Source organism: Salvelinus namaycush, chromosome 24, assembly GCF_016432855.1.
Source record: "Salvelinus namaycush isolate Seneca chromosome 24, SaNama_1.0, whole genome shotgun sequence".
Lineage (NCBI taxonomy): Eukaryota > Metazoa > Chordata > Actinopteri > Salmoniformes > Salmonidae > Salvelinus > Salvelinus namaycush.
Window position 1 is genome coordinate 21,795,255 of NC_052330.1, and position 25,540 is coordinate 21,820,794.

A 25,540-nucleotide genomic window follows, 5' to 3' on the forward strand; every position below is an offset into this window, starting at 1 on the left:
AGCCCCGCTTACCTGTGTACTGTGTTGTATCAAAATTGTCATAAACACATGTAAGCATTGTGACAAATTTGGGGGTAGAGTTGGGCTCAAACTTGTTATCTTGTGTTAATCAGCCCAACAGCTTTAAACCGTTATGCCAAGAGGTTCGAGCCTCTTGATGAAGATGCTGGTATTTTGGGCTATGAAGGACGCCACAATAAGTTCTGCAAAAACTGCAATTACCCGCTGAAATAAATAAACATGGGCCTATTAGTTAGACTCAAGTGTCAGTTTCCATTTATAAAGGTTCATCAGAGGTCAGCTAACTTGTTTGTTCACACCAAACGATCAGCTTTCCTCAAAAGCGTTTAGAAATGAATTCATTAAAACAAATAATTGTATCCCTAATCTGCCTCTGTTTGATGGCTGAATGAATTTCACTCCAGCGGAAGGCCGACTCAACTCATTGTGTTACGGCTATCGTCATATTCTTCCTCCTCCTCGGACGAGGAGAGGCGAGACGGATCGGACCAATACGCAGAGTGGTTAGTGTTCATAATGATTTATTAAAACGAAACTGAATACTGAATTACAAAACAAATAAACGAAGTGCATAAACCGATACAGTACCGTGTGGTGCAACAAACACAGACACGGAAACAAACACCCACAAAACACACGTGAAACCCAGGCTGCCTAAGTATGATTCTCAATCAGGGACAACGACTGACAGCTGTCTCTGATTGAGAATCATACCCGGCCGAACACAAACATCCCAACATAGAAAATCAAACATAGACAAACCCACCCAACTCACGCCCTGACCAACTAAATAAATACAAGAAAAAGGAAAACAGGTCAGGAACGTGACACATTGAATATTGTCTGCAGTTTCTCTCTGACTGGGATGTAAAGTTCCTCTCTTATCACAAAAAGATAACAGGGTCTCTGGGTTCTCAGTGATTCTGTTGAGGACATCACCTTTGGCGGTGGTTAAAAATAGTGTGTAGGTGGCTGTGCATTTATCGGCTTAAACCATTAGGGGTTAGGTAAACACACACACAACACACACACGTTGAGCCAGCAGGCTGTGAACAGTGAACATGCTCTCTGTTTTTCCTCTCATTAAAAAGATGGAGTGATTCTGACCTCCTCCCTCTTGAGCCTGAGGGACCAGAATTACGTTAATGCCTGACAGAGACTTCACAACTAAAGTTCTGGGCTGAGTGTGACTTCACAACTAAAGTTCTGGGCTGAGTGTGACTTCACAACTAAAGTTCTGGGCTGAGTGTGACTTCACAACTAAAGGTCTGGGCTGAGAGAGACTTCACAACTAAAGGTCTGGGCTGAGTGAGACTTCACAACTGAAGGTCTGGGCTGAGTGAGACTTCACAACTGAAGGTCTGGGCTGAGAGAGACTTCACAACTAAAGGTCTGGGCTGAGAGAGACTTCACAACTAAAGGTCTGGGCTGAGTGAGACTTCACAACTGAAGGTCTGGGCTGAGTGTGACTTCACAACTAAAGGTCTGGGCTGAGTGAGACTTCACAACTAAAGGTCTGGGCTGAGTGAGACTTCACAACTAAAGGTCTGGGCTGAGTGAGACTTCACAACTAAAGGTCTGGGCTGAGAGAGACTTCACAACTAAAGGTCTGGGCTGAGTGAGACTTCACAACTGAAGGTCTGGGCTGAGTGATACTTCACAACTGAAGGTCTGGGCTGAGTAAGACTTCACAACTGAAGGTCTGGGCTGAGTGAGACTTCACAACTGAAGGTCTGGGCTGAGTAAGACTTCACAACTGAAGGTCTGGGCTGAGTGAGACTTCACAATTAAAGGTCTGGCTGAGTGTGACTTCACAACTAAAAGTCTGGGCTGAGAGAAACTTCACAATTAAAGGTCTGGCAGAGTGAAACTTCACAACTAAAGGTCTTGGCTGAGAGAAACTTCACAACTAAAGATCTGGGCTGAGAGAAACTTCACAACTAAAGGTCTGGGCTGTGGGAGACTTCACAACTAAAGGTCTGGGCTGAGAGAAACTTCACAACTAAAGGTCTGGGCTGTGGGAGACTTCACAACTAAAGGTCTGGGCTGTGAGAAACTTCACAACTAAAGGTCTGGGCTGTGAGAGACTTCACAATTAAAGGTCTGGGCTGTGAGAAACTTCACAACTAAAAGTCTGGCTGAGTGAAACTTCACAACTAAAGGTCTTGGCTGAGAGAAACTTCACAACTAAAGATCTGGGCTGAGAGAAACTTCACAACTAAAGGTCTGGGCTGTGGGAGACTTCACAACTAAAGGTCTGGGCTGTGGGAGACTTCACAACTAAAGGTCTGGGCTGAGAGAAACTTCACAACTAAAGGTCTGGGCTGTGGGAGACTTCACAACTAAAGGTCTGGGCTGTGGGAAACTTCACAACTAAAGGTCTGGGCTGTGGGAGACTTCACAACTAAAGGTCTGGGCTGTGAGAAACTTCACAACTAAAGGTCTGGGCTGTGAGAGACTTCACAATTAAAGGTCTGGGCTGAGTGTGACTTCACAACTAAAAGTCTGGGCTGAGTGTATGGCCCAAAAGTAATAGGCGATGGTAGACATATTTTCTAGTTGTTTCAATGCTGTTCTGCAACTCCATAACAATATCTCCAGACTACAGGGGAACAGAGCACGAGACAAGAGGAGGAAGTGGTTGTTTAATTAGCTTCCTTGCTTGCCAGGCTTTATAGCAATGCTATAAACCTACAGTGTTTAAGACACAACGCTAGGAACAAGACAAGGCTACTGCTGACCTTGGGAGAAGGCAGACTGAGGCATAGCCTCACTAAACGACTAAATAAAAGCTCCTTCCATCTCCAACACCCATCGGCCTTACTGAACCTCCCTCGGTAGACCACAATTCAGGCCAAATCACCATGCACCCACCTACCCTCCCTCCCCAAATCCATTAGTTATTGCCCTACTTCCAATCCCCCCTGTCAAAGTAGTTTCTGTCTGCATATCTCTATTCCTCTCACGCACGCACGCACGCACGCACGCACACACACACACACCGCTACATCTGCACAGCGGTGATCGGAGATCTCTTCAGAGATGTGTGGGGTCATATGGAGATGCTCACGCAAGACTGCTGCTTTTCGAGGGCTCACAATTTCTCATACTAGGGAAGCGAAGGGCAGACGAGCTACCAGTGGTGTGGGCTTAGGGGACATCGAGAGGGATATGTTGTGAAGTCCTTGGGATTTGCCTTGCATGCCAGTTGATGATACATCAGGGAGAAGAAAGCTGTCAAATAGAATGAAGTTATTGAAAGTAGCCCATTCAATACACACCCTGAGAAAAGTATATCTTGAATAGAACCATTCTGGGATTTGTAAGACCTTCATAGCCTGCACACACACATTGGGGGGGTCATGGGTCATAACATCCCTGTTGGTTAGGGCAGTTGCCATTTTATGACATGCCTGTCCAATTAGAAACATTATATTGCCTTGGGGAGGGATCGTATCCATTGGGAGACCCAGAGACAGAAAGCACTTCATTTTGACTAGTTCTATCTGGGGGGATAGCTGCTTTTATGAAGGCTTGGAATGTGGGGAGAAAAGGGATTTCCGCAGTCACTAAAGATATATAAAGGTCGTGTAAAGTCTTGTTAGCCCTTTGTTAGAGGGGTGGAGTGGCTATGGGATATTGGATATGGGCTGTCAGAGAGCCAGCCAGCTAAAGTTGTTATTTTACTCTAGCCATTGAAGAAGTGTTTTTCTGTTCGACAGGTCAGATACTCAACACTTGCATTAGCGTAACACTAGTGTGCTGGAAGATAAATATGATTGGTTTGTGGAAAGTTTGGGTCAACTATTGACAAATATTATTGGCAGTATTGGAAGTTGCCAATGGTGATGTCATGAGGCAATCTGCAAATGAGAGGGTAGTAAGGTACAGAGGAAAGAATAAATTGGTGAAATAAAATGTCAAAAGCAAAGAGAAGCTCTTTCATTAATAAGGCTTTGAAACAGTATGGGTTCAAGGAGTTGACATGACATCAGAAACATTACAGCACATTTAAAGGCCCAGTGCAGTCAAAAACATGATTTTTCTGTCTTTTATATATACAGTATTTCCACACTATGAGGTTGGAATAATACTGTGAAATTATGACAATGCCATTTTAGTGTAATTGCTGTTTTTTTTTGTTTGTTTTTTTAACAGTATTTTTATTGGAATTTCACAATTTTCACCCATATTAAAGAGATACAACAACAGAGACCAGGCAAAAAAAACAACAAAGAAAAACAGCACCCGCCTACACATACCTGCGCATACATATATATATACACATATACATATACATACACACACATACGCACACCATCCTCCTCCCCCCGCTTCTCCCACCCTATCCCCATCATTGCGTCTCTCAATACACACATTTTAAACAAACTTACAAACAGAAATTAAACAAAAAAGCTCGGTTTAAACTAAGAAGTTAGGTTCCACACATGGAACATAGTGTAATTCTGAATACATAGATCACCACCATTCTAAGAGAATCCTTGCAGCATAATAGCTGATACCTCAGGTTCTAGGTAATTTAGATAGGGTTCCCACACTTTGTAGAACTGATCTGTTTTAGAATGCAATGTACATGTCAGATATTCCAGAGGCACCCATTCAAAAAGTATCTTATGCCAATCTTTAATAGAAGGAACCTTATCACTAATCCACCGTAAAAGGATGTTTTTCCTTGCAGCAAAGGTAAGGATGTTGTAAAGCCTCCTCTTACTCACAGAAGTAACATGCCTACTAGGGAGACCTAACAGTAACGAAACTGGGTCCAATTCTAGATCAACCCCTAGGATCTTTTCAATTTCTTGCAGAACACCAGACCAGTATCGTTGTATTTTGGTACATGACCATAAACAATGTGTTAGGGTGCCTGTATCAGTTTTGCATTTAAGACACTGAGGAGAAGAGGAAGAGGGGCTAAAAGCATGTCTGCGATTTGGGGATATATGCAATCTGTGTATTATTCTTAATTGGATTGCTTTAGTACGATTACATATAGATATTGTTTTTGCATATCTCCAAATGTCCTCCCACATCTCTTCGTCAATAGTCACAGACAATTCTTTCTCCCACACTTGTTTCACCCTCTGTGTGTCGACAGCAGGAAAGGACCTTAAAGCATCATAAAACAGACTTACAGACATTTTCCTTTGTGGAAAAAAAAGCATTCTCTCAATGACAGACATATCAGGGTTACCAATTAAGGTGGTGCTCTTCACAATATAATGTCTTACTTGTAGGAAGCGGAAAAAGTCCTGCTTTGGGAGTCGATATTTCTCCACCATCTGCTCAAATGACAATAGAATCTTATCAGCAAATAAGTCATTTAGTCTGCGTATGCCCTTATTAAGCCAAAAGTTAAAGCCAGCATCCAGCAATCCTGGACCAAAATCTGGGTTGTTAAGAATTGGGGTAAGAGCAGAGGTTAGTTTGGACCTTCCCAGGAAGCGCTGAACTGACCTCCAAACCTTGAGTGTGTTAAGTGTAATAGGATTATTGCAGTGATCTTCTACAGACTTGAAACTTCTGAAAAATAAAAGATCCTGTAAGGGGTATTTTGAAAGAGAAGTCTCAATGTCTAACCAAATAGAGGAGTCATCGTTTGTGATCCAATCAGAAATATAACATAGGTGGGCACACCACTGATAGAACCTGATATTGGGCAGATCCAAGCCCCCCATAGAACTTGGCAGCTGCAATATTGCCATCTTAAGCCTTGGCTTGCGTTTACTCCATATGAAGGAACTTAGCCATCCATTTACATCCTTTATTATCTTATTGGAGAGTAATACTGGGATCATTTGGATTGGGTAAAGTAGTCTAGGTAAAATGTTCATTTTCAAGAGGGATATTCTACCCAACCAAGAAATCGGGAGAGAGTTCCAGCGCTCCAGATCCTGTCTTATTGTATCAAACAAGGGAACAAAATTGGCTTTGTACATTTGCTGGAATTTAGGAGTTACAAATATACCCAGATACGTAAAGCCTGAGGGAGACCATTTAAAAGGGAAGGGGGGAGAAGTATTAGGTACAGAGTGAAGGCTACCAAGTGGCATAGCCTCTGATTTAGTTAAGTTAATCTTGTAGCCTGAGAATTCGCTGAATAATTGAATAATATTAATAAGAGATGTAGTTGAGGTCTCGGGATTAGAGATGAATATCAGGACATCATCAGCATACAAGCTTATTTTATGGTGAACATCACCAATGAGCAGCCCCTGTATAGCAGGCGTTACCCTGATGGCCTCGGCCAGTGGTTCCATAGCGCGTGCAAATAGGAGGGGGGACAAAGGGCAGCCCTGTCTGGTACCTCTGTATATAGAGAAGCTATTTGACCTTAGCCCATTAGTAAGGACAGCAGCCTGAGGATCATCATATAAAACTTTCACCCATTTTATAAAGTTGTCCCCTAGACCAAATTTATTTAGAGCAAAGAGTAGGTAAGACCACTCCACACGATCAAATGCTTTCTCAGCATCTAGGGAGAGCACAAGACCATCCCTAGCACTTTGTCGGTAGGCTTGAATTACATTAAGAAGCCGCCTGACATTGTTGCACGACTTACGGCCCTTAATAAAGCCAGTTTGGTCTCCTTTCACAATTAGTGGCAGTGAGTCCTCTAATCTTGTGGCTAGAATTTTAGAAAGTAATTTTCTATCCACATTCAGAAGGGAAATTGGTCTGTACGAGGAACAAGACTCTGGACATTTTCCCTTTTTAAGAATAAGTGATATGTTGGCTTCCCTCAGCGTTTGAGGGAGCTGGTCATTTGAAAATGAGTGGTTAAACATATCACGCAATGGCTCAAGGATCAGGCCATGAAACTCTTTATAGAATTCACTACCAAACCCGTCTGGTCCTGGAGCCTTACCGTTTTGCAGATTCTTAATTGCGAACATTATCTCTTCCTCGGTGATAGGGGCATTAAGGAGAGACCTCTGTTCTTCGGAGATAGTAGGGAGCTCAATCTTAGAAAAGAAATTCTCCATTAATTTGGGTGCGTCATTTGGCAGTTCTGAGGCATAAAGATTTGCATAAAATTTCTTAAATGAGTCATTTATCAATTTATTTTCATATAAATGATTGCCATCCGAATCAGTAATAGTAGCAATTGACTGTGAGTCAGCTCTCTTTTTAGCTAGGTACGCCAAGTACTTTCCTGGCTTATCGCCATGTTCATATAGCTTTTGCCTGACAAATCCCATTTTCTTTTCAGCGTCCTGTGTTAGGAGAGAGTCCAACGTTGATCTAAGAACTGATATTTCCTTTAATAGGGCAGGCGTGGAGTTTTAATGTAGTCCTTCTCTTTAGTTCCCAATTCACCCTCTAACCTTTTTTGCTTTTCACGCTTTTTCCGCCTCTTAGTGGCTGTGTATGACATAATCAGACCCCTGGCGTACGCTTTACAGGTTTCCCAAAGGAGCGAGGGATTATCTGTTGATTGAGAGTTAATAGACAAAAATGCTTTAAACTCTGTAATAAAATATGATGTGAACGTATGGTCTTTAAGGATGGTTGTATTCAACCTCCAATGTCTTGACAGATTGAATGCCCCGTTGAGTTTTATGTCCAGGATCACCTCCGCATGATCAGATATGACTATACTTCCTATCCTAGCGGATAAAACAGACTGCAAAGACGTCCTGGGCATAAAAAAGTAATCTATTCTAGTCTGACATCCATGAGGTGCAGAGAAAAAAGTGAACTCTCTGTTGGAGGGGTGAAAAGTTCTCCAAACATCCGCATACCCCAGATCATCACAAATAGCTTTAAGTGACTTAGCTCGAGGAGAGAGTGAAGCTATACCGCTGGGAAACTTATTAATAAGGGGGTTCAACAAACAATTCAAATCTCCTCCAACCACTGCAGTGTCTGAGTTTAATTCTGAAAAGTCTAGAAATACCTTAGTGAGGAAATCAGGGGGGTGGGCAGGGGGAAAGTAAATATTCATTATGGAGATTTTCTGCCCTTGTAAAGTACCATTAATTATAACAAAGCGACCAAATTTATCTTTCACACAATTCAAGACCTTAAGTGGTAAGTTCTTTTTCACAAGAATTGCTACACCTCTACTTCTGGATGTAAATGATGAGAAAAACACTTGACCAAACCCCCCTTGTTGTAATTTCAGATGCTCCTTATCATCCAAATGAGTTTCTTGCAACAGGGTAATATCAATATTTTCTTTTTTCAAAAACGACAGTACCTTCTTCCTTTTAATGGGATTATGGCTCCCTCTAATGTTCCATGTACATACCCGCAGTGTGTTACCTGCCATTGCACTTTGACCGTTTCATATTCAGACTGAATCCCACCGTAAAAATGGGGTGGTACCTTTTTCCATGTGTTGAACTCTCTTCTATCTCACCGAGCATAAACAAACGATATGAACCCTGAACTCTAACTATACTAAACCCAAAAATTAAACATGTAAAGATCCAAAAGGGGGTTTTCCCACTAGCTAACATGCAGGGGATTTCAACTTTCCAATGTAGACTCTTAAGTCTGCATTGCCACTCAATAGCCTCGTCCTTTATACATATGAAAATGAAAATCAATATATGAAGATTGAGGCTCTTCCACCTAAAACCAAGCCTGGGCACCAATATAGATTCACCCATATCTCAGCCTGAGCTATAGCGGCAGTTACTTTAGCAAGAAAAATAATAAAAATACGAATATTACTGAACCGGAGCATGTGAGAACTCACACCACTGTTTCATGATCAGATTCAAATAAGATAATAAAGTTATCCAATACTGCGGCGGCGCAGCTTAAAGTTATTTACCCGAGAGAGTCAATAAACGCAGCAGCCTCTGCAGGTGTGGAGAGTTTCTTAGGCGATCCGTTGACCATAATCTTCAATGTGGCCGGGTACAACAGTGCGTAGTCCATCTTCATTCTCCTGAGTCGAGCCTTCGCCTCATCAAACCCGTTGCGTCTTCGTACAACCGCTGTGGAGTAATCATTGAAGAATGAGACCTTTGGACCTTTACGTTGACTACCGTCAGAGCCGATGTTTCTAGCCGCATCCATAACGCGCTGCTTGTCGGTGAAGTTGTGGAACTTTATAACCACTGGCCGTGGGCGCTGGTTGGGACCGGGTATCGGTGCTTGAGAGCGATGGGCTCTGTCCAGCTTCACACGACCAGCCTTAGTGTCCATTTGTAAGTAGTCAGGGATCCATTCCTCAAAAAAATTTACTGAACGTGTTCCTTCAGAATTTTCCGGGAGTCCCACAACACGAATATTGCATCTGCGTCCTCGATTATCCAAGTCGTCAATGTGCTCCGCCATTTCGCGCACCTGTTTTTCAAGTGCTTTCATCTTAATGTCCATAGATGTAGTTGAAGCTTCCACTGTAGCAATTCTTCCTTCCGCCTCATCGACACGTTTGACCACCCTCTGTAATTCAGCTGAATGGCCTGCTATTGCTTCCAAGACCGTTCTTATCTTAACATCGATCACTTTAGTAATGTTGTCCGTCATCTTTTGAATCACCAGGTCCATTGTGCCTGGATCCGCAACGGTGTTAGCTTCGCTAACGTAAGCTAGCTCCTCCTGCACATCTACAGGGATGGTGGTTTTGGTCGAGTTCTTAGTAGCTCTGCTGGGCATGTTGTCGGAGATTTTTGAGAAATAACCGTCAAGACTCATTGCAGGATAACTTATTTAGCCAATTCTACCACTTTTTCAAGCTAGGAGATTAATGAAAGAATATAAATTTACGAATGCCACGGGAGCTCGCTGAAACACAGTGTTCTCTCTACGGCGCCATTTTGTCCCCCCGTGTAATTGCTGTTTGAAAAGACCGCCTGAAATTTCCTCTTCTTTTGGTGGGAGTTTTGGCTTTCCATGGTGACATCACCATACAGACCAATAAGAAAGAAAGTTCCAAACCTCTCTGCCAATAACATATCATTTTCAGTTTTTCCCTCCCCACTCAAAACCACTCCCTGACAGTCCTATAAAAATTATTGCTTGAGAAATTGCTCTGCTAAGAAGCTATTTTGGTTTATTTTTGAACATTTTAATTGAAAAATAAAAATCACAGTAAGGTACTTAATTGTTACCCAGAAGTTATTTAATATTGAGATAAAAACGGCTGCATCAGACCTTTAAATGGCGGCCCAAGGCCTAATATACAGTATGTGCATTGAAAGTAGCCCATGCATATGTAACGGATGTGAAATGGCTAGCTAGTTAGCGGAGGTGCGCGCTAATAGCGTTTCAATCTGTTACGTCACTCGCTTTGAGACCTTGAAGTAGTGGTTCCCCTTGCTCTGCAAGAGCCGCGGCTTTTGTGGAGCGATGGGTAACGACGCTTCGTGGGTGTCAGTTGTTGATGTGTGCAGAAGGTCCCTGGTTCGCGCCCGGGTCGGGGCGAGGGGACGGACTAAAGTTAAACTGTTACACATATGATGACTCAGTAAGATCATATCCTGAGGCCATTATTAACATTAATGTTAATGCACCTCTCCTCCTCTTCACAGACCTTATACCACATTCACCCTCCTCTTCTACTTGTCCTTCAACCAACCTTCTCTCTCCCTCTTTGCACTGACTCTCCCTCACCTCCATCAAAAGTCCTTTTCCCCTCTCTCCATCTTATATCTATCCCTACTGCGAAACATTATCATTGCTGAGTCTCTCTCCCTCTCTGTTCCAGGTGGATGTTCTGAAGGCAGACATGGAGAGTGCGGAGTGGAAGATTCTAGAGAACCTGGTTCTAGAAGGGGTTCTGAGCTCTGTGGGTCAGCTACTACTAGAAATCCACCTCCACTGGGCGGGCTTCGAGGTGGGCGGGGACGACCCATCCGTGGTGCGCTATTGGTTCAGCCTACTGAAGGAGCTGGAGCGTGCTCACTTCCGCCTCTTCCATTACCACAGCGACCCAGCAAAGCCCCGCCTCTTCCTGCACCGGAACGTTTTGAACGCCACCAGTGCCTATACACTGGGCTGGGTCAATACCCAGTGGAGGCCCTGAGAGCTGACTGACTGATGGACAGGGCTCTGGCCAATGAGAAGGGGAGATCTGGGAAATATAGTTCAGCTACGATGGGAAAGTCAATCCCATGGGATGTTTCACTTTGGATATTTATTCCTGACCAATACCAGATTCATCACGCTAACCAAAGGGTTAATGTAACATTTTGTGAGCTATACTGTACTCCTACAAGCTCCTATCATTTCAACATTTTGAATCACTACTCCCCTACCCTTCCCTGATATGACCTTAGACATGGTGAGGTAATTGCCTCGAGGGTCCAAAGTCCATCTGTCGGTCAGAGCTGCTTTAAAGTGGCTGTGTTGGCTGGAGGTCAGCCGGCAAGCATTGCGGCAGCCATCTCTGTCATCATGGCCTCATTTGGGCTTGGCCCTGAGCCAGCCACTCCTAACAGATACATCCACCCCCTCCTGGAGAATTATCCTCAGAGGCATGGGTAATGAATAGTGAGGTAAGACCACAGCCCAAACTAATAGCCTCAATTTGTCCTCAGGATGTTCTGCATTAAAAAAGAGTATATAGGGCTGGGAGAGTAGCTGTCAGACTGAGGCTGAGCACGCATCATTTAGCCCAGGGATGAGTTTCTGTGGAGGTAGTTAAGGTAAAGGCTCAAACGTTTGCCTGGGAGGACAGACAATATGCCTCCTGAAGAGAGACAAAGACATAACCGTCTACCCAGAGAATGACCATACCTGGGTTTCAACGGACACACCTACTCATTCAAGGGTTTATCTTTATTTTTACTATTTTATACATTGTAGAATAATAGTGAAGAATTCAAAACTATGAAATAACATGAAATCATGTAGTAACCAAAAAAGTGTTAAACAAATCAAAATGTATTTTATATTCTTCAAAGTAGCCACCCGTTTGCCTTGATGACAGCTTTGCACACTCTCGGCATTCTCTCAACCAGCTTCAGTACTCACCTGAAAAGCGTTTCCGGCTTGAAGGAGCTCCCACATATGCTGAGCACTTGTTGGTTGCTTTTCCTTCACTCCGCGGTCCAACTCATCCCTAACCATCGCAATTGGGTTGAGGTTGGGTGATTGTGGAGGCCAGGTCATCTGATGCAGCACTCCATCCATCACGCTCCTTTTTGGTCAAATAGCCCTTACACAGCCTGGAGGTGTGTTGTCGTGTTGAAAAACAAATGATAGTGCTACTAGGCGCAAACCAGATGGGATGGCGTATCGCTGCAGAATGCTTTGGTAGCCATGCTGGTTAAGTGTGCCTTGAATTCTAAATAAATCACTGACAGTGTCACCAGCAAAGCACCCCCACACCATCACACTTCCTTCTCCATGCTTCAGTGGGAACCGCACATGCAGCGATCATCCGTTCACCTACACTGCGTCTCACAAAGACACAGTGATTGGAACCAATAATCTCACATTTGGACTCATCAGACCACCTGAAATTTTCCGGATTGACTGACCATGTCTTAGAGTAATGATGGACAGTCGTTTCTCTTTGCTTATTTGAGCTGTTCTTGCCATAATATGGACTTGGTCTTTTAACAAATAGGACTATCTTCTGTATACCAACCCTACCTCATCATAACACAACTGCTTGGCTCATCAAATTAAATTTTTAAAGGCACACCATAATTTTAATGCATTCCAGGTGACTACCTCATGAAGCTGGTTGAATGCCAAGAGTGTGCAAATCTGTGAAGGCAAAAGGTGGCTACTTTAAAGAATCTCAAATCTATTTTGATTTAACACTTTTTGGGTTACTACATGATTCCATGTGTTATTTCATAGTTTTGATGTCTTCACTAATAATTTTACAATGCAGAAAATAGTTTTTTTTTATTAAAAAAAACTTGAATGTGTAGGTGTGTCCAAACTTTTGACTAGTACTGTAGGGAAAACAACTATCAAGGATGTGAAGAATCGCCTCACTCAGTCTTGTCTATGGTCAATACACATTTAACATGTATGACATTTCACATTAAACTGGGACTTTGAAAATACTTAAGAAAACAATGTACGCCAAGTTGTAAGGAGACCGAGTTTTCCTGAGCAAATGTTGAATCAGGATGAGTAGGATAGCGAATACCAAAGATGGTGAAATTTGTGTTAGTGTGTAACCTTAACTGCAGCTATAATGAGCAGATTCCGAGGGAATAGTATGGTCTCTCCCTCTTCACAATTTGAATAATAATAGAAAATGTCAATCCAGCCGCCACAACTTCTGCTGTTTGTTTTCCCACTCTCTCAAACCCTTTTCCGTTTATTCTCTTTAAAAAGAAGAAATCCTAATAAACTTTACGAAATATCTGACCAACGGCAAAAGATGGAAGTATAAGACGACTTGACCAAAGGAAAGCAATTTCTTGACAGGCAAAATGTATAAAATGTTTAATTTCACAAAGGGACATACATTGGAAAACAGAATATTTTCCAGGATAAAAAAATCTTGTGTGAATGATCCGGACATCACTGATTAAAACAGAAACCAGAAAACATGAAATTAAGAGAGAGCATGTGAGGGCTGAGAAACCCTCTAAACACAACTAACAAATGGAGAATTTTTTTATCTTTATGTATACATCGCTGTCCTCTCTTCAGATGGGGTAGAAATATACACGGTTACAAAAGGACTAGATACCAGCCCTATGGCTTTTAGCCTGCCACTAAATTAGGGAAAGTACATGACAGAAAGACCACCTCTCCCCCTAAAAAGAGGGAGTCCCTTTGCAGCCCCCACCCCCATGTCTCTAGTCCCAGAGTTTGATCAGTCCGTCCCAGCCACAGGTGATGACCTTGGAGGTCTCGTGGGGGTGCCACAAGGCACTGATGCACACCTTATCGTGGGCCTTGATCCGGTGGTACAGCTTGGTGGTCTTCCAGTCCCAGATATTCAGCTTCCCATCCGCATCGCCAGACACCACATAGCTACAGGAGAGAGAGAGGGATGGAGATAGAGGGATGGAGAGATGGGAGGAGAGAGAGAGAGGTTAGGCTCCCTGCTAAAAATGACTCATGTTCCATTTCACATGAGGTGGTGTGAATTTGGGTCTCTGCTCAAAGGAGGGGTTACTTGCCGTTGCCATGGTTACTAAGAGAGGAGAGAAGTGAAGGCACCGGCTGATAGGGGTGAGTGGGTTCTTAATTGGGGTATGCGCTAAGATTAGTGCCTGTAAATGGCCTGGTTAGCGCTCTACGTACAGGACGTCTTCAGAAACACTAACTGACTGAAGGACTGGTTTCAGAAGGAAGTAGAGACGAGTCAGTTTGTAGATATACACAATATTACCTGCTAGGGGGATGCTACTTCTCGCTCCCCTTCCCTCTCCCCCTGAAGTTTCCAAAATGTCTTCCTCAAAACACTTTGCTAACATAAACCCCTGGGTTGAATCCAGTAGGTACATTTTAAATTGGAAAACTAAAGAAAGGGTGCATCTTCTGTTTGAAAGGCTTGTACCATTACTGTATCATACATCCTATTCAGACAAACACCAGGTGAACCCCTAGGGGGTCATGTCCCTGAGAAACCGATCCCTGAAGCCCTAGGTCGTATTCACTAGAAACCAAATAGAAGAAAACGGGGAGGGACTACCTGTATTTGTCCAATAAGAACATCTTGTTTGCTTTTCTATTCAAAACTTTGGAAGCATTCAACTTTCCAGCTGAAATAATACATCTCATAAAAATATTATATAAATATCCTAAAGCAAAAATATACACAAATAATATATCTGATGAAATTGCATTAGAAATGGGCACAAGACAGGGACGTCTTCCCTCCCCCCTCCAGTTTGCTCTGGCAATTGAACCTACTGCAGAAAGAATTAGACTGGACCAAAACTTATCAGGTATCAGTATTGGTAAACATGAATATAAAAAAACGTATTTGCCGACGATCTCCTGATCGTGCCTTCAGAAAGTATTCACACCCCAGAACATTTTCCACATTTTGTTGTGTTACAAGGTGGGATTAAAATTGATTTGTCGTTTTTTCGTCAACGATCTACATAAAATACTGTGAAAAGGCAAAGTGGAAGAAAAATTTGAACATTTGTATACATTTTTATATATATTCATATATATATATACATACACACATACAAGGTGGGATATATATATACATGAAAAACTAAACACTAAAATATCTTGATTACATAAGTAGACAGGCATTTTCTTGCCATAGATTTTCAAGCCCATTTAAGTCAAAACTGGGACACTCAGGAACATTCGGTCATTTTGGTAAGCAACTCCAGTGTATATTTGGCCTTGTGATTTAGGTTATTGTTCTGCCGAAAGGTGAATTTGTCTCTGTGTCTGTTGGAAAGCAGACTGAACCAGGTTTTCCTCTAGGATTTTGCCTGTGCTTAGCTTTATGCCGTTTCTTTTTATCCTAAAAAACTCCCTAGTCCTTGAAGATGACAAGCATACCCATAACTTGATGTAGCCACCTCCATGCTTAAAAATATGAAGAGTGGTACACAGTGATGTGTTAGATTTGCCCCAAACATGATGCTTTGTACTCAGGACAAAGTTAATTTCTTTGCCACATGTTTTGCAATTTTACTTTAGTGCCTTATTGCACAACAGGATGCATATTTTGGAATATTTGTATTATTTTCACTCTGTCATTTAGGTTAGTATTGTGGAGTAATTACAATGTTGTTGATCCACCCTCAGTTTTCTCCCATCACAGCCATTAAACTCAAACTATTTTAAAGTCACCATTCGCCTCATGGTGAAATCCCTGAGCTTTTTTCCTCTCTGGCAACTGAGTTAGGAAGGACTCCTGTATCTTTGTAGTGACTGGGTGTATTGATACACCATCTAAAGTGTAATAACGGCACCATGCTCAAAGGGATATGCAATGTCTATTTTTTTACCCATCTACCAATAGGTGCCCTTCTTTATGAGGCATCCCCCTGGTCTTTGTGGTTGAAATTCACTGCTTGACTGAGGGACCTTACAGATAAATTGTACGTGTAGAGTACAGAGATGAGGGAGCCATTCAAAAATCATGCTAAACACTATTATTGCACACAGAGTGAGTCCATGCAACTCATGTGACTTGTTAAGCACATTTTTACTCCCGCACTTATTTAGGTTTGCCATAACAAAGGGGTTGAATACTTATTGACTCAAGACATGTCAGCTTTTCATTTTTAATCAATTTGTAAAATTTCTAAAAACATAATTCCACTTTTACATTATGGGGTATTGTGTGACAACATCTAAATTGTATCAATTTTAAATTCAGGTTGTAACACAACAAAATGTGGAAAAAGTCAAGGGGTGTGAATACTTTCTGAAGGCACTTCAAATGACCAATATTGCAAACTCAACCCTCCCTGTGTTAAAAATATTTTCTGAATACTCTAAAATCTCAGGATATAAACTTTGTGGAAAAACTGTAATAATGTCAATAGGAAAAACAAAAAAAAGAATAGCTCATGATCTAAAGCAATAATTTTAAGTGGACCCCCCAAAAATATTTTATACTTAGCATGCTTAATAAAGAACAAACAAACGAAATATATAAAGATAACTTTATCCCATTACTCAACAATATGAAAGTAGATCTAATTAAATGGAACAATCTTCCCATAAATCTTAGTTACAGCTTTGTGAAAAAGTATTTGCCCCCTTTCTAGACATGGGTCCCATTACGCCTGCCGAAAACCAAACACTTCATTCCACAGTAAGAACCTTATACCAACGGTCAATCATGGTGGTGGTAGTGTGATGGGTTTGGGATGCTTTGCTGCCTCAGGACCTGGACGACTTGCCTTAATAGAAGGAACCATGAATTCTGCTCTGTATCAGATAATTCTACAGGAGAATGCCAGGCCATCAGTCCACAGCTGGGTCATGCAGCAAGACAATGATCCAAAACACAATCAAGTCTACATGAAAATGGCTAAAATGCAACATTTGAAGTTTTGGAATGACCTAGTCAAAGTCCAGACCTAATCCCAATTGAGATGTTGTGGCAGAACTTGAAACGAGCAGTTCATGCTTGAAAACCCACAAATGTCTCGAGTTAAAGCAGTTCTGTATGGAAGAGTGGGACAAAATTCCTCCACAGCGATGTGACAGACTGATGAACAACTACAGGAAGTGTTTGGTTGGAGTCATTCCAGCTAAAGGTGGCACAAGCAATTATTGAGTGTAATGGGGCAAATACTTTTTCCACACAGGGGCATTGGGTGTTGCATAACTTTGTTTATGAAATAAGTATGTAATTGTTGTGTTATTTGTTCACTCGGGTTCCCTTTATCTAATATTAGGTTTTGATTGAAGATCTGATAACATTCAGTATCAAAAATATTCAAAAGTCTAGAAAATTTGAATGTGGGCAAATATTTTTTCACAGCACTGAATAAACCTCTTCAGAATGGCAGGCCTCATAAGTTTTTACATGTATTCTCGGTAACACCAATTACCCCACCGAAGTCATTCTAAAAAAAAGTATACTCATAAATGACTTTGTATGGGCAAATAAAACTCATCTCTAAGTCTGAGGGTGGTTTTAACCTTCCAGACTTGGAATTGTATCAACTCGCCACCCAAGGCTTTTACTTGAGACATATTGTTAAATGCACTAAAGAGGAACAATGGGTTCATATTGAAGATGCGCATGCTCACCCCGAAAATCTTTTCACATGTCTATATTCTAAGGATAAATCTAAGAACATTAACAACTTCTTAGTTAAGAACACTATAACAATATGGAAGAAAATCTAAGGGATTCTACAAGAACAAATATCACTCCCCAAAAACACACCCCTATGGAACAATCCATGGGTAGCTTTTCCGAATTCACCAATAAATTGGTCCACATGGAAAACTAAAGTAATAAAAAACGGAAATGACTTGGTAATAGAAAATATAATTTCCATGACAGAATTAAAAAGCGATTTACCAATTTAGATATTTTCAAATACATGCAACTTAAGTTTCATATCATGAAATGTATATTTGAAATCTTCTTCGACATCAGAGCAATGTTGAGGGAAGTTAGCTGTCAGAAGTTTTACAATTTAAGATGACTTTTAATCCATCTATCTGCATATTTCAAGACATGGCATATGAGGGTACAGATACCCAATGGGTTGGACCATACTTTTCTCATCAATCAGTTTTTAAAAACTTCTACTTAAAAATTGGAAATCAAATGATCCTCTATCGTTAAGACAGTGGATGAATCAAAGGCATTATTATTTAAATATTGAACAAATTTGGGCTACAGAGAGAAATAGAATATCACAATTTGAGGCCATATGACAAAGTGTCACATGCACTGGAAACGCCCAAGGTATGAAGAATGAGAGGAAATGTTGGAGTGAGAAACGTAACAGGTATGGATGTGGTGGGAACGTGAGTTTGAGCAGGTGTGATGTCATTGATGTTTGTTGGAATTTGTGTGCGTCTATCTATTGCATTCTGTCTATGTATGGTTTCTGTGGTAATTTTTTAAAATGAATAATAAAAAACACCTTGTTTCCGTTGCAAACCATTTTGCTACCGTTTGTACTAATGTATAGGATGGATTTGTCTTACCTCATGTCTGGGGAGAAGTCCACCTGGCAGGCGTAGCCAGCCACCATGTGGCCCTTGAAGATCTTCTTCTTGTTCAGACGGAAACGGTTCTGGGCTCCAAATATCAGGATCTGATTGTCCATGGACTGGCAGGCCAGCCACTTACCTACAGTGGGAGAAAATACAATATATATATATTTTTTTAAAGTAATTTATTTTTGTTATTTTGAGTTCTGAGTTTTAGTTAGAGCATGCTGATGTTAGGGGTTGACCCCCCAGGTCAGGACTTCTCCAGTGAGCAGTGGGCCTGGACCAAGTTATTTCAAAACAACATTTTTCTGATCAACCTTTTTCACAATGTGAAAAGCAGCCAATGCATCATCAAGGGGCTCGGGATAAAACTAGAAATAAATTCAAAAAATGTCTCGTAAAACAGATTGAGCGTGTGAAACAAGACGGGTTGGTTGAGCTAAACGGAAAGCTAGGTATTATGGTCTGTGTTATTCAGGCCCGTATTATTCTGTCCCGTCTCATTCACGCCCGTAGGAGTGGACCACCCCAGTAGACATTAGCAGCTCTTCTCTGTAACCGCCTGAGAGAGAAAGATGAAGCCAATCACTTTGGAAAGAATGAAAATACTTTTGATGACCGAATGCTGACTTGGGTTACGTCCCAAGTGGCACCCTTTCCTCTATATATAGTGCACTACTTTGGGCCCTGTTCAATAGGGTGCAATTTGGGACGCAACTTTGATGTCAGCTTCACAGACATTCTGTTAGCTAGCAAGTCTCCTGTCTCTCTACGCAGACACTAGGACTCAGTAACAGTGTGTGCTCCACTGTGTGTGTGCATGTGTGTCCTCCCTTTCCGAGTGCCTCCCAAACAAACCCATAAAGGGATGCCATTATCTCAAAATGCCAACCGCTGTAGGTGGACGAGAAACGGATAAATACAACTGGGCTCTCTTTTGTTAAACTGGAGCGAAAATAAGGAGCGGAGCGGAAGAAAGGCTCCGTATGCAGCAGTCCCAGATAGGGCTGCAGTGTGGCTACCCTTTAGGAGTGGAGCTGTGGGGGACAGAGTGGAGTGGGCTGCTCTCCCAGTGAGAGTTCATCTGTTATTTAGACTAATGACAAACAATCCATGTCAGGACAAATATATGAATACAGCTCAGAGGGAGATATGGGGAAGAGAGAATGGGGGAGATGGAGGGGAAGGGTATGAAGGAGGGGAATGGGTCAAATAAAAAGCTGTGTGTGTGTGTGTGTGTGTGTGTATCCACTCACCATTGGGTGAAAGTGTTACAGCAGGCATAGAGTGCATACTGGGTTCTGCGATGTATTTGAAGTCCACGGGAATGTCCCTGTAAAACACAAACGCAGCACGGTCACAAAACGGTTAGAGTACGGTCAGAGTACGGTCGAGAATAGTCCACAGGTCAGCCATGACACTACTGGCATCAGTATTGCCAACTAGCATTAATGCTCTCACGTTGGAAACATTGAAAGTCATGCAATGCAGCTGGCGCTTGGAAAGACGTGATTCTAGCTGAGGATCAAAGCTATACTGTTGACCAAACAGTTAAGATCCAGACACTGTTGGCATTACAGATACAGTGCCTTCAGAAAGTATTCACACCGCCAGACTTTTCCCACATTGTGTTACAGCCTGAATTTCAAATGGGTTAAATGTAGACATTTTTGTCACTGATCTACACACAACACCCCATAATGTCAAAGCGGAATAGTGTTTAGAAATTAATTACAAATGAAACACTGAAATGTCTTGCGTCAGTAAGTATTACAGCCCTTTGTTAGACATTTTCTAAATAAGTTCAGGAGTAAAAATGTGCTTAACACGTCACATAAATAAGTTGCATGGACTCACACTGTGTGCAATAAGTGTTAAACATGATTTTTGAATGACTATCTCATCTCTGTACCCCACACATACAATTGTCTGTAAGATCCCGCAGGCAAACATTGAATGTCAAACACAGATTCAACCAAAGACATTTACATTACATTTACATTTAAGTCATTTAGCAGACGCTCTTATCCAGAGCGACTTACAAGTACATACATTCATACTTTTTTTGTACTGGCCCCCCGTGGGAATCGAACCCACAACCCTGGCGTTGCAAGCGCCATGCTCTACCAACTGAGCCACAAAGACCAGGAAGGTTGTCCAATGCCTCGCAAAGAAGGGCACCTATTGGTAGGTGGGTAAAACAAAAGTAGACATTGAATATCCCTTTGAGCATGGTGGTTATTAATTACACTTTGGATGGTGTATCAATACACCCAGTCACGACAAAGATACAGGTGTCCTTCCTAACTCAGTTTCCGGAGAGGAAGGAAACCACACAGGGATTTCACCATGAGGCCAATGGTGACTTTAAAACTGAGGATGGATCAACATTGTAGTTACTCCACTAACCTAAATGACAGATGTGAAAAGCAAGCCTGTACAGAATAAAAATATTCCAAAACATGGAATATTTTCGTTTGCAATAAGGCACTAAAGTAAGAAATTAACTTTGTTTTTTTGGGATGAAAAGAAACAGAACAGAGATAAGTACATGCAAAAACCTAGAGGTAAACCTGGTTCAGTTCACTTTCCACCAGACACTGGAAGATGAATTCACCTTTCAGCAGGACAATAACCTAAAAGGCCAAACATATACTGGAGTTGCTTACCAAGACGACGTTGAATGTTCCTGAGTGGCCTAGTTACAGTTGACTAGATTTTAAAGTCAAGGGGTCTGAATACTTTCTGAAGGCACAGTATATGTAAATGGTATGGTATGAATTTCCATACCATGTTTGCTTAAACACTGTGCCAAGAGCATCCAATTAAATCCACTCTCCCTTTCTGCTCTCCCTCTCTGCGTTCTCTTTTTCCCCTCTCCCTACTTTCTCAACCCTGCCCTCTCTGAGTTTGAGAGTGAAATGGAGGTCAATCATGCATTTTGTTCTAGGGTCTTCATGGCGTCATCCAACTCTATGGTCTTCTCACACACACTGTCGTGAACAGAGCAGCTGGCAGATCTAACAGGATGAGTGTCCGTGACAGAGACACCAGCGACAGGCTGCAGATTGTGTATGAATGTTGTTGTGTTGAGGGTGTGTTGAACGCATAAGAGTTGATCCTCCTCGCTCTCAGTGGGAGGCTATCTGGACTGAGGCCATCTTTCCCTCCTCTCTTCCTTTCTCAGATAGCACACAGCTGGACTGGTTTAGAGCCACGGCGCTACACAGCTCTATCCCATAAACACCAGCTAGACTTCTACCTAACCAGGGCCAGAAGGAAAAGGACACCCTAAACCAGAGTGAATTACAAGAAACAACTAACTTACAATGCATGAAGCATGAGTCAACTACTGTACCTGAAGACAGTCGTAGGATTAAACACACACACACACGCACACCAAAAGGGCCCCCCGAGCAAGCCCTGCCTGATGTCCACAGCAGAGCATAGTCAGGCCAAACTAACTCTCTAAACACAAACAAAATGCATCAAATCTCCCCTCAGAAGTCTAAAAATAACTCAACGTGTCTGCGCGGCTGGGAAAGAGAGAACAAAGCAGATAGTTGGAGTGGACTGCTGTTCTTTCCTCCCAGTATGTTAATGAAGCCCATAATGAGTCCTAATTCACCAGGCCTGGGTCGTATTCATTTACGCATCAAACATAAGAAAACGGGTTGAAATAGGAAGGGACTATGTGGATTTGTCCAATGAGTCCTGCTCATTTGCCATTGCAAAATGTTTTGCTACAGTGTGCACTAATGAAATTGTGCCTGGTTTTTATCTTACCCTCACCAGTGTCTTGTCTAATGGATCCATAAGGGGGTGCAGAGCCTGTAGCCACCAGAGGAAGGTTAGCACTAACTCTCTTGTGTGCGCGTGCGTGTACAGTGAGGTACACTGTATTGATTCTAAACCGTGCCCAGCACAGCCCATACACCCAGTCTCTACATCCCCAACTAATATACCTCAGCTACTGACAGCCAGCCACCTAGAGAGCTCTTCACTCGGTGTGTGTGCGCACAAAAAGTACACAAAGGAGTGTTTGTGCTGTGTTTGTGTGTGACTAACAAGGAGTCCGTCTGTAGTTCCAAATCCCTCAGTTTACCCTCCCTCTCCATCTCTGTGTCAGTGATGTGACTTCATGTTTATTTCTGCCTAATTCAGCTGAGATTGGTGGTTGAGCTCTCCCTAATCCTACCATCTGAGCTGTCACAGGGGGAGAGGGGGGGAGGACAGTAAAGCCTCTCATTGGCCCAGCGTCTTCTCTCCACCATAACAAACCCCTCTAGCTCCCACATTACACTCCTAAAGCCACTGGGAGGACTCCTAATTGAGTGTGCAATCCACTCAAATACTCAACATTCTCAAAGCCAAAAGAGTGTCCTAGTTCTCCTCTACCCTAACTAGTGTTGTACAGTATTCCGAAACTTCTGTACTTTTTATACCCCCAAAAAACAGTTTGGTACCAGAACTTTGGTTATGTTCGATAGTTCTGTCAAAAGTGTCTCACATGATAGAGAGGATCACCTCCGTCTATCAGCGCAGCCACTTCATAGCCCTAAGAGCAAAATGCCTTCCCTGCGTCACTTACACTGGAAATCCATTGAGCACGTTGGGAAGATTAAACAACGGAGCCCCATTCATTTTCAATGTGAGCACGGGCGAGGGAGCATGAACAGGGCGGGACAAAAGTTGGGGAAAGTTTTGTTGCGTACACCATGGCATCGAGTTGCTATTGACCAATCGATGCTCACTATAGTTTCCAGCCCCAACTGGATTGGCTGTTGATACCTAGCACTATATAGACTGCTTGCTAACACCAACATAAGGGCGAAGCAAGTGCCGATATCAAAATGTACGCATTAAAAGGATCTCGGCCATCACTCATTCATTACTAGAGCTGTCTGGGCAGCATTGTTAGCTCTCCACTCACGCGAACAATCATGCTTCATAGCGCGACGCATGTTGAATGCGGAACGAGGGAGAGCTACTCGTTTCATTTGGGTCCTGCAACACGGTTAGCCTAAGTTGCTGGAACACTGCCAAACCCTAAAAGTCTGAAGAGCTGCTGCTTGGCGAAGCAGCCTGCCTAACTGCTAGCTATCATGCTAGCCAGATTTCCTTGACAGTTTGAACACAGCCCACGATGCATTTAGCCCTTGTAGCTGGGACTGCAGATAGTCCCTGGCTTGTGGCTGTTTAAATCCCGGCTGTTTGTTGCTGTTTTCATTGGCCCTATGTGCTGCGCTGGCTGGAATCAACAAAAAGATGCCTACAAGCTATTGTTACAGCAACAGGAAAATGGCTTAAAGAGCTTTGTCAAAATACTGGTGGACTCAACTAACAAAAGATTGGACGATCTGATCAGAGGTCCAAGACCTAAAGAACAGTTTGCAGTTCTCCCAGGGAGAGGTGGATGTCCTGAAAGAGATGTGCAGCAAGATGATAACAAACTAAGTCCACGGGAGATGACATCAGCACTGTCTGTGAATCATTATTACAGATGGCTGGAAAAATGACCAGTGCAAGGTTCCCCAACTGGCGGCCATTCAGCCCACGGATGATATTATTTGGTCCCCAAAGTTCTCTGAGCAAAAAACTGTTATATATATATTTTTTATAGTTGGCTATAAGACTGTAAAAACACTAGCAAATCAGCTCCAAGTGATTTTAATTTTGGAAATCTGTTCCAAAGTATTCCCGCGTATAAAGGAGAGATATATGTGATCATATACAAATGTAAGCAAGGTTTGAAATGATTATGTTTTAGTCAAACGTTATCTGTTTGTGCTTCTTAGGATCAATTTGGAATCTACCAGTGGAGGCTGCTCAGGAGAGGACAGCTCACAATAATGGCTGGAACAGAGCGAATGAAAAGGCATCAAACACATAGTATTTGATACTATTCCACCTGTTCCGCTCCAGCCATTACCACGAGCCTGCCTGTTCTCCCCAATGAATTAAGGTCCCACCAACCTCCTGTGCAGTCTACAAATTATTTGTAATTATTTTCTGGCCCCCTGGTCATTCCCTCAAGAAGAAAAAAATAATCCCGCCGGCTGAATCTAGTTGATGATCCCTGATCTAGAGGGATAATCCAGGAGGAATAACATTGTCGTGGATGGCATTCCAGAGTCTCCTCATGAGACCTGGACAGAGTCTGAGGAGAAAGTGAGAAAAATGATCAGCGAAAACTGCAGATGGATCATTGAGGTGGAGCGCACTCACAGGACTGGAAAACATGTAACCAGCCCAGGTGGCAGACCCAGGCTGACAGTGGTTAAGTTTAAGGTTCAAGGACAAGATGGCTGTTCTGGAGACAGCCAAGAACTTGAGCAACCAACACCTTCCTCAATGAGGACTTTGCTGAAGCTGTGCGCAAGAGGTGGAAAGAACTTATCCCAGCTATGAAAGCTGCCAGAGAGCGTGGGGGCATTGTTTACCTCCGCTATGACAAGCCTCTGTTACGACAAGCTCATTTGCCCACCCTCCCTCCCAAAAGCCTGGGAGGAGTGAAAGAGCCAAGATTCCAGGTCAGTAGCTTCAGACCAACATCACACACATAAACCAACTGACACTCACTGCCTGATATAAACAATATTTTTATTACTTATTTTTTTCTACATATTATGTCTGTCTCCGATAAGCTACCCGGGAAAGGGCTAAGAATAGCCCATATTAATATATCCTGAGTATAACGAACATTAGGAACACCTTCCTAATATTGAGTTGCACCCCCCCCCCCTCTTTTGCCCCCAGAAAAGCCTCAATTCATCGGGGCATGACTCTACAAGGTGTTGAAAGCGTTCCACAGGGATGCTGGCCCATGTTGACGCCAATGCTTCACACAGTTGTGTCAAGTTGGCTGAATGTCCTTTGGCCAGTGGACCATTCTTGATACACACGGGAAACTGTTAAGCATGAAAAACCCAACAGTGTTGCAGTTCTTGACACA

The 25,540-nt window shown here is 42.5% G+C and overlaps 2 protein-coding genes across 2 annotated transcripts in view; one reads left to right on the forward strand and one right to left on the reverse strand.

Annotated features, from left to right (window-relative positions):
• Positions 1 to 11,769, forward strand: part of LOC120019081 (methyltransferase-like protein 24) — a 77,658-nt gene extending 65,889 nt beyond the window's left edge. Inside the window, exon 5 of the mRNA XM_038962323.1 lies at positions 10,706 to 11,769. Coding sequence (XP_038818251.1) covers positions 10,706 to 11,023 — 318 coding nt within the window. The 3' untranslated portion in view covers positions 11,024 to 11,769. The remainder of the gene's footprint in view (positions 1 to 10,705) is intronic.
• A 1,626-nt stretch (positions 11,770 to 13,395) lies between these two features.
• LOC120019082 (pre-mRNA-processing factor 17-like) overlaps positions 13,396 to 25,540 on the reverse strand; it is a 53,836-nt gene continuing 41,691 nt past the window's right edge. Inside the window, exons 13-15 of the mRNA XM_038962324.1 lie at positions 19,842 to 19,918; positions 18,577 to 18,721; positions 13,396 to 13,947 (exon numbers count right to left, since the gene is read on the reverse strand). Of these exons, the coding sequence (XP_038818252.1) occupies positions 13,770 to 13,947; positions 18,577 to 18,721; positions 19,842 to 19,918 (400 nt within the window). The 3' untranslated portion in view covers positions 13,396 to 13,769. The remainder of the gene's footprint in view (positions 13,948 to 18,576; positions 18,722 to 19,841; positions 19,919 to 25,540) is intronic.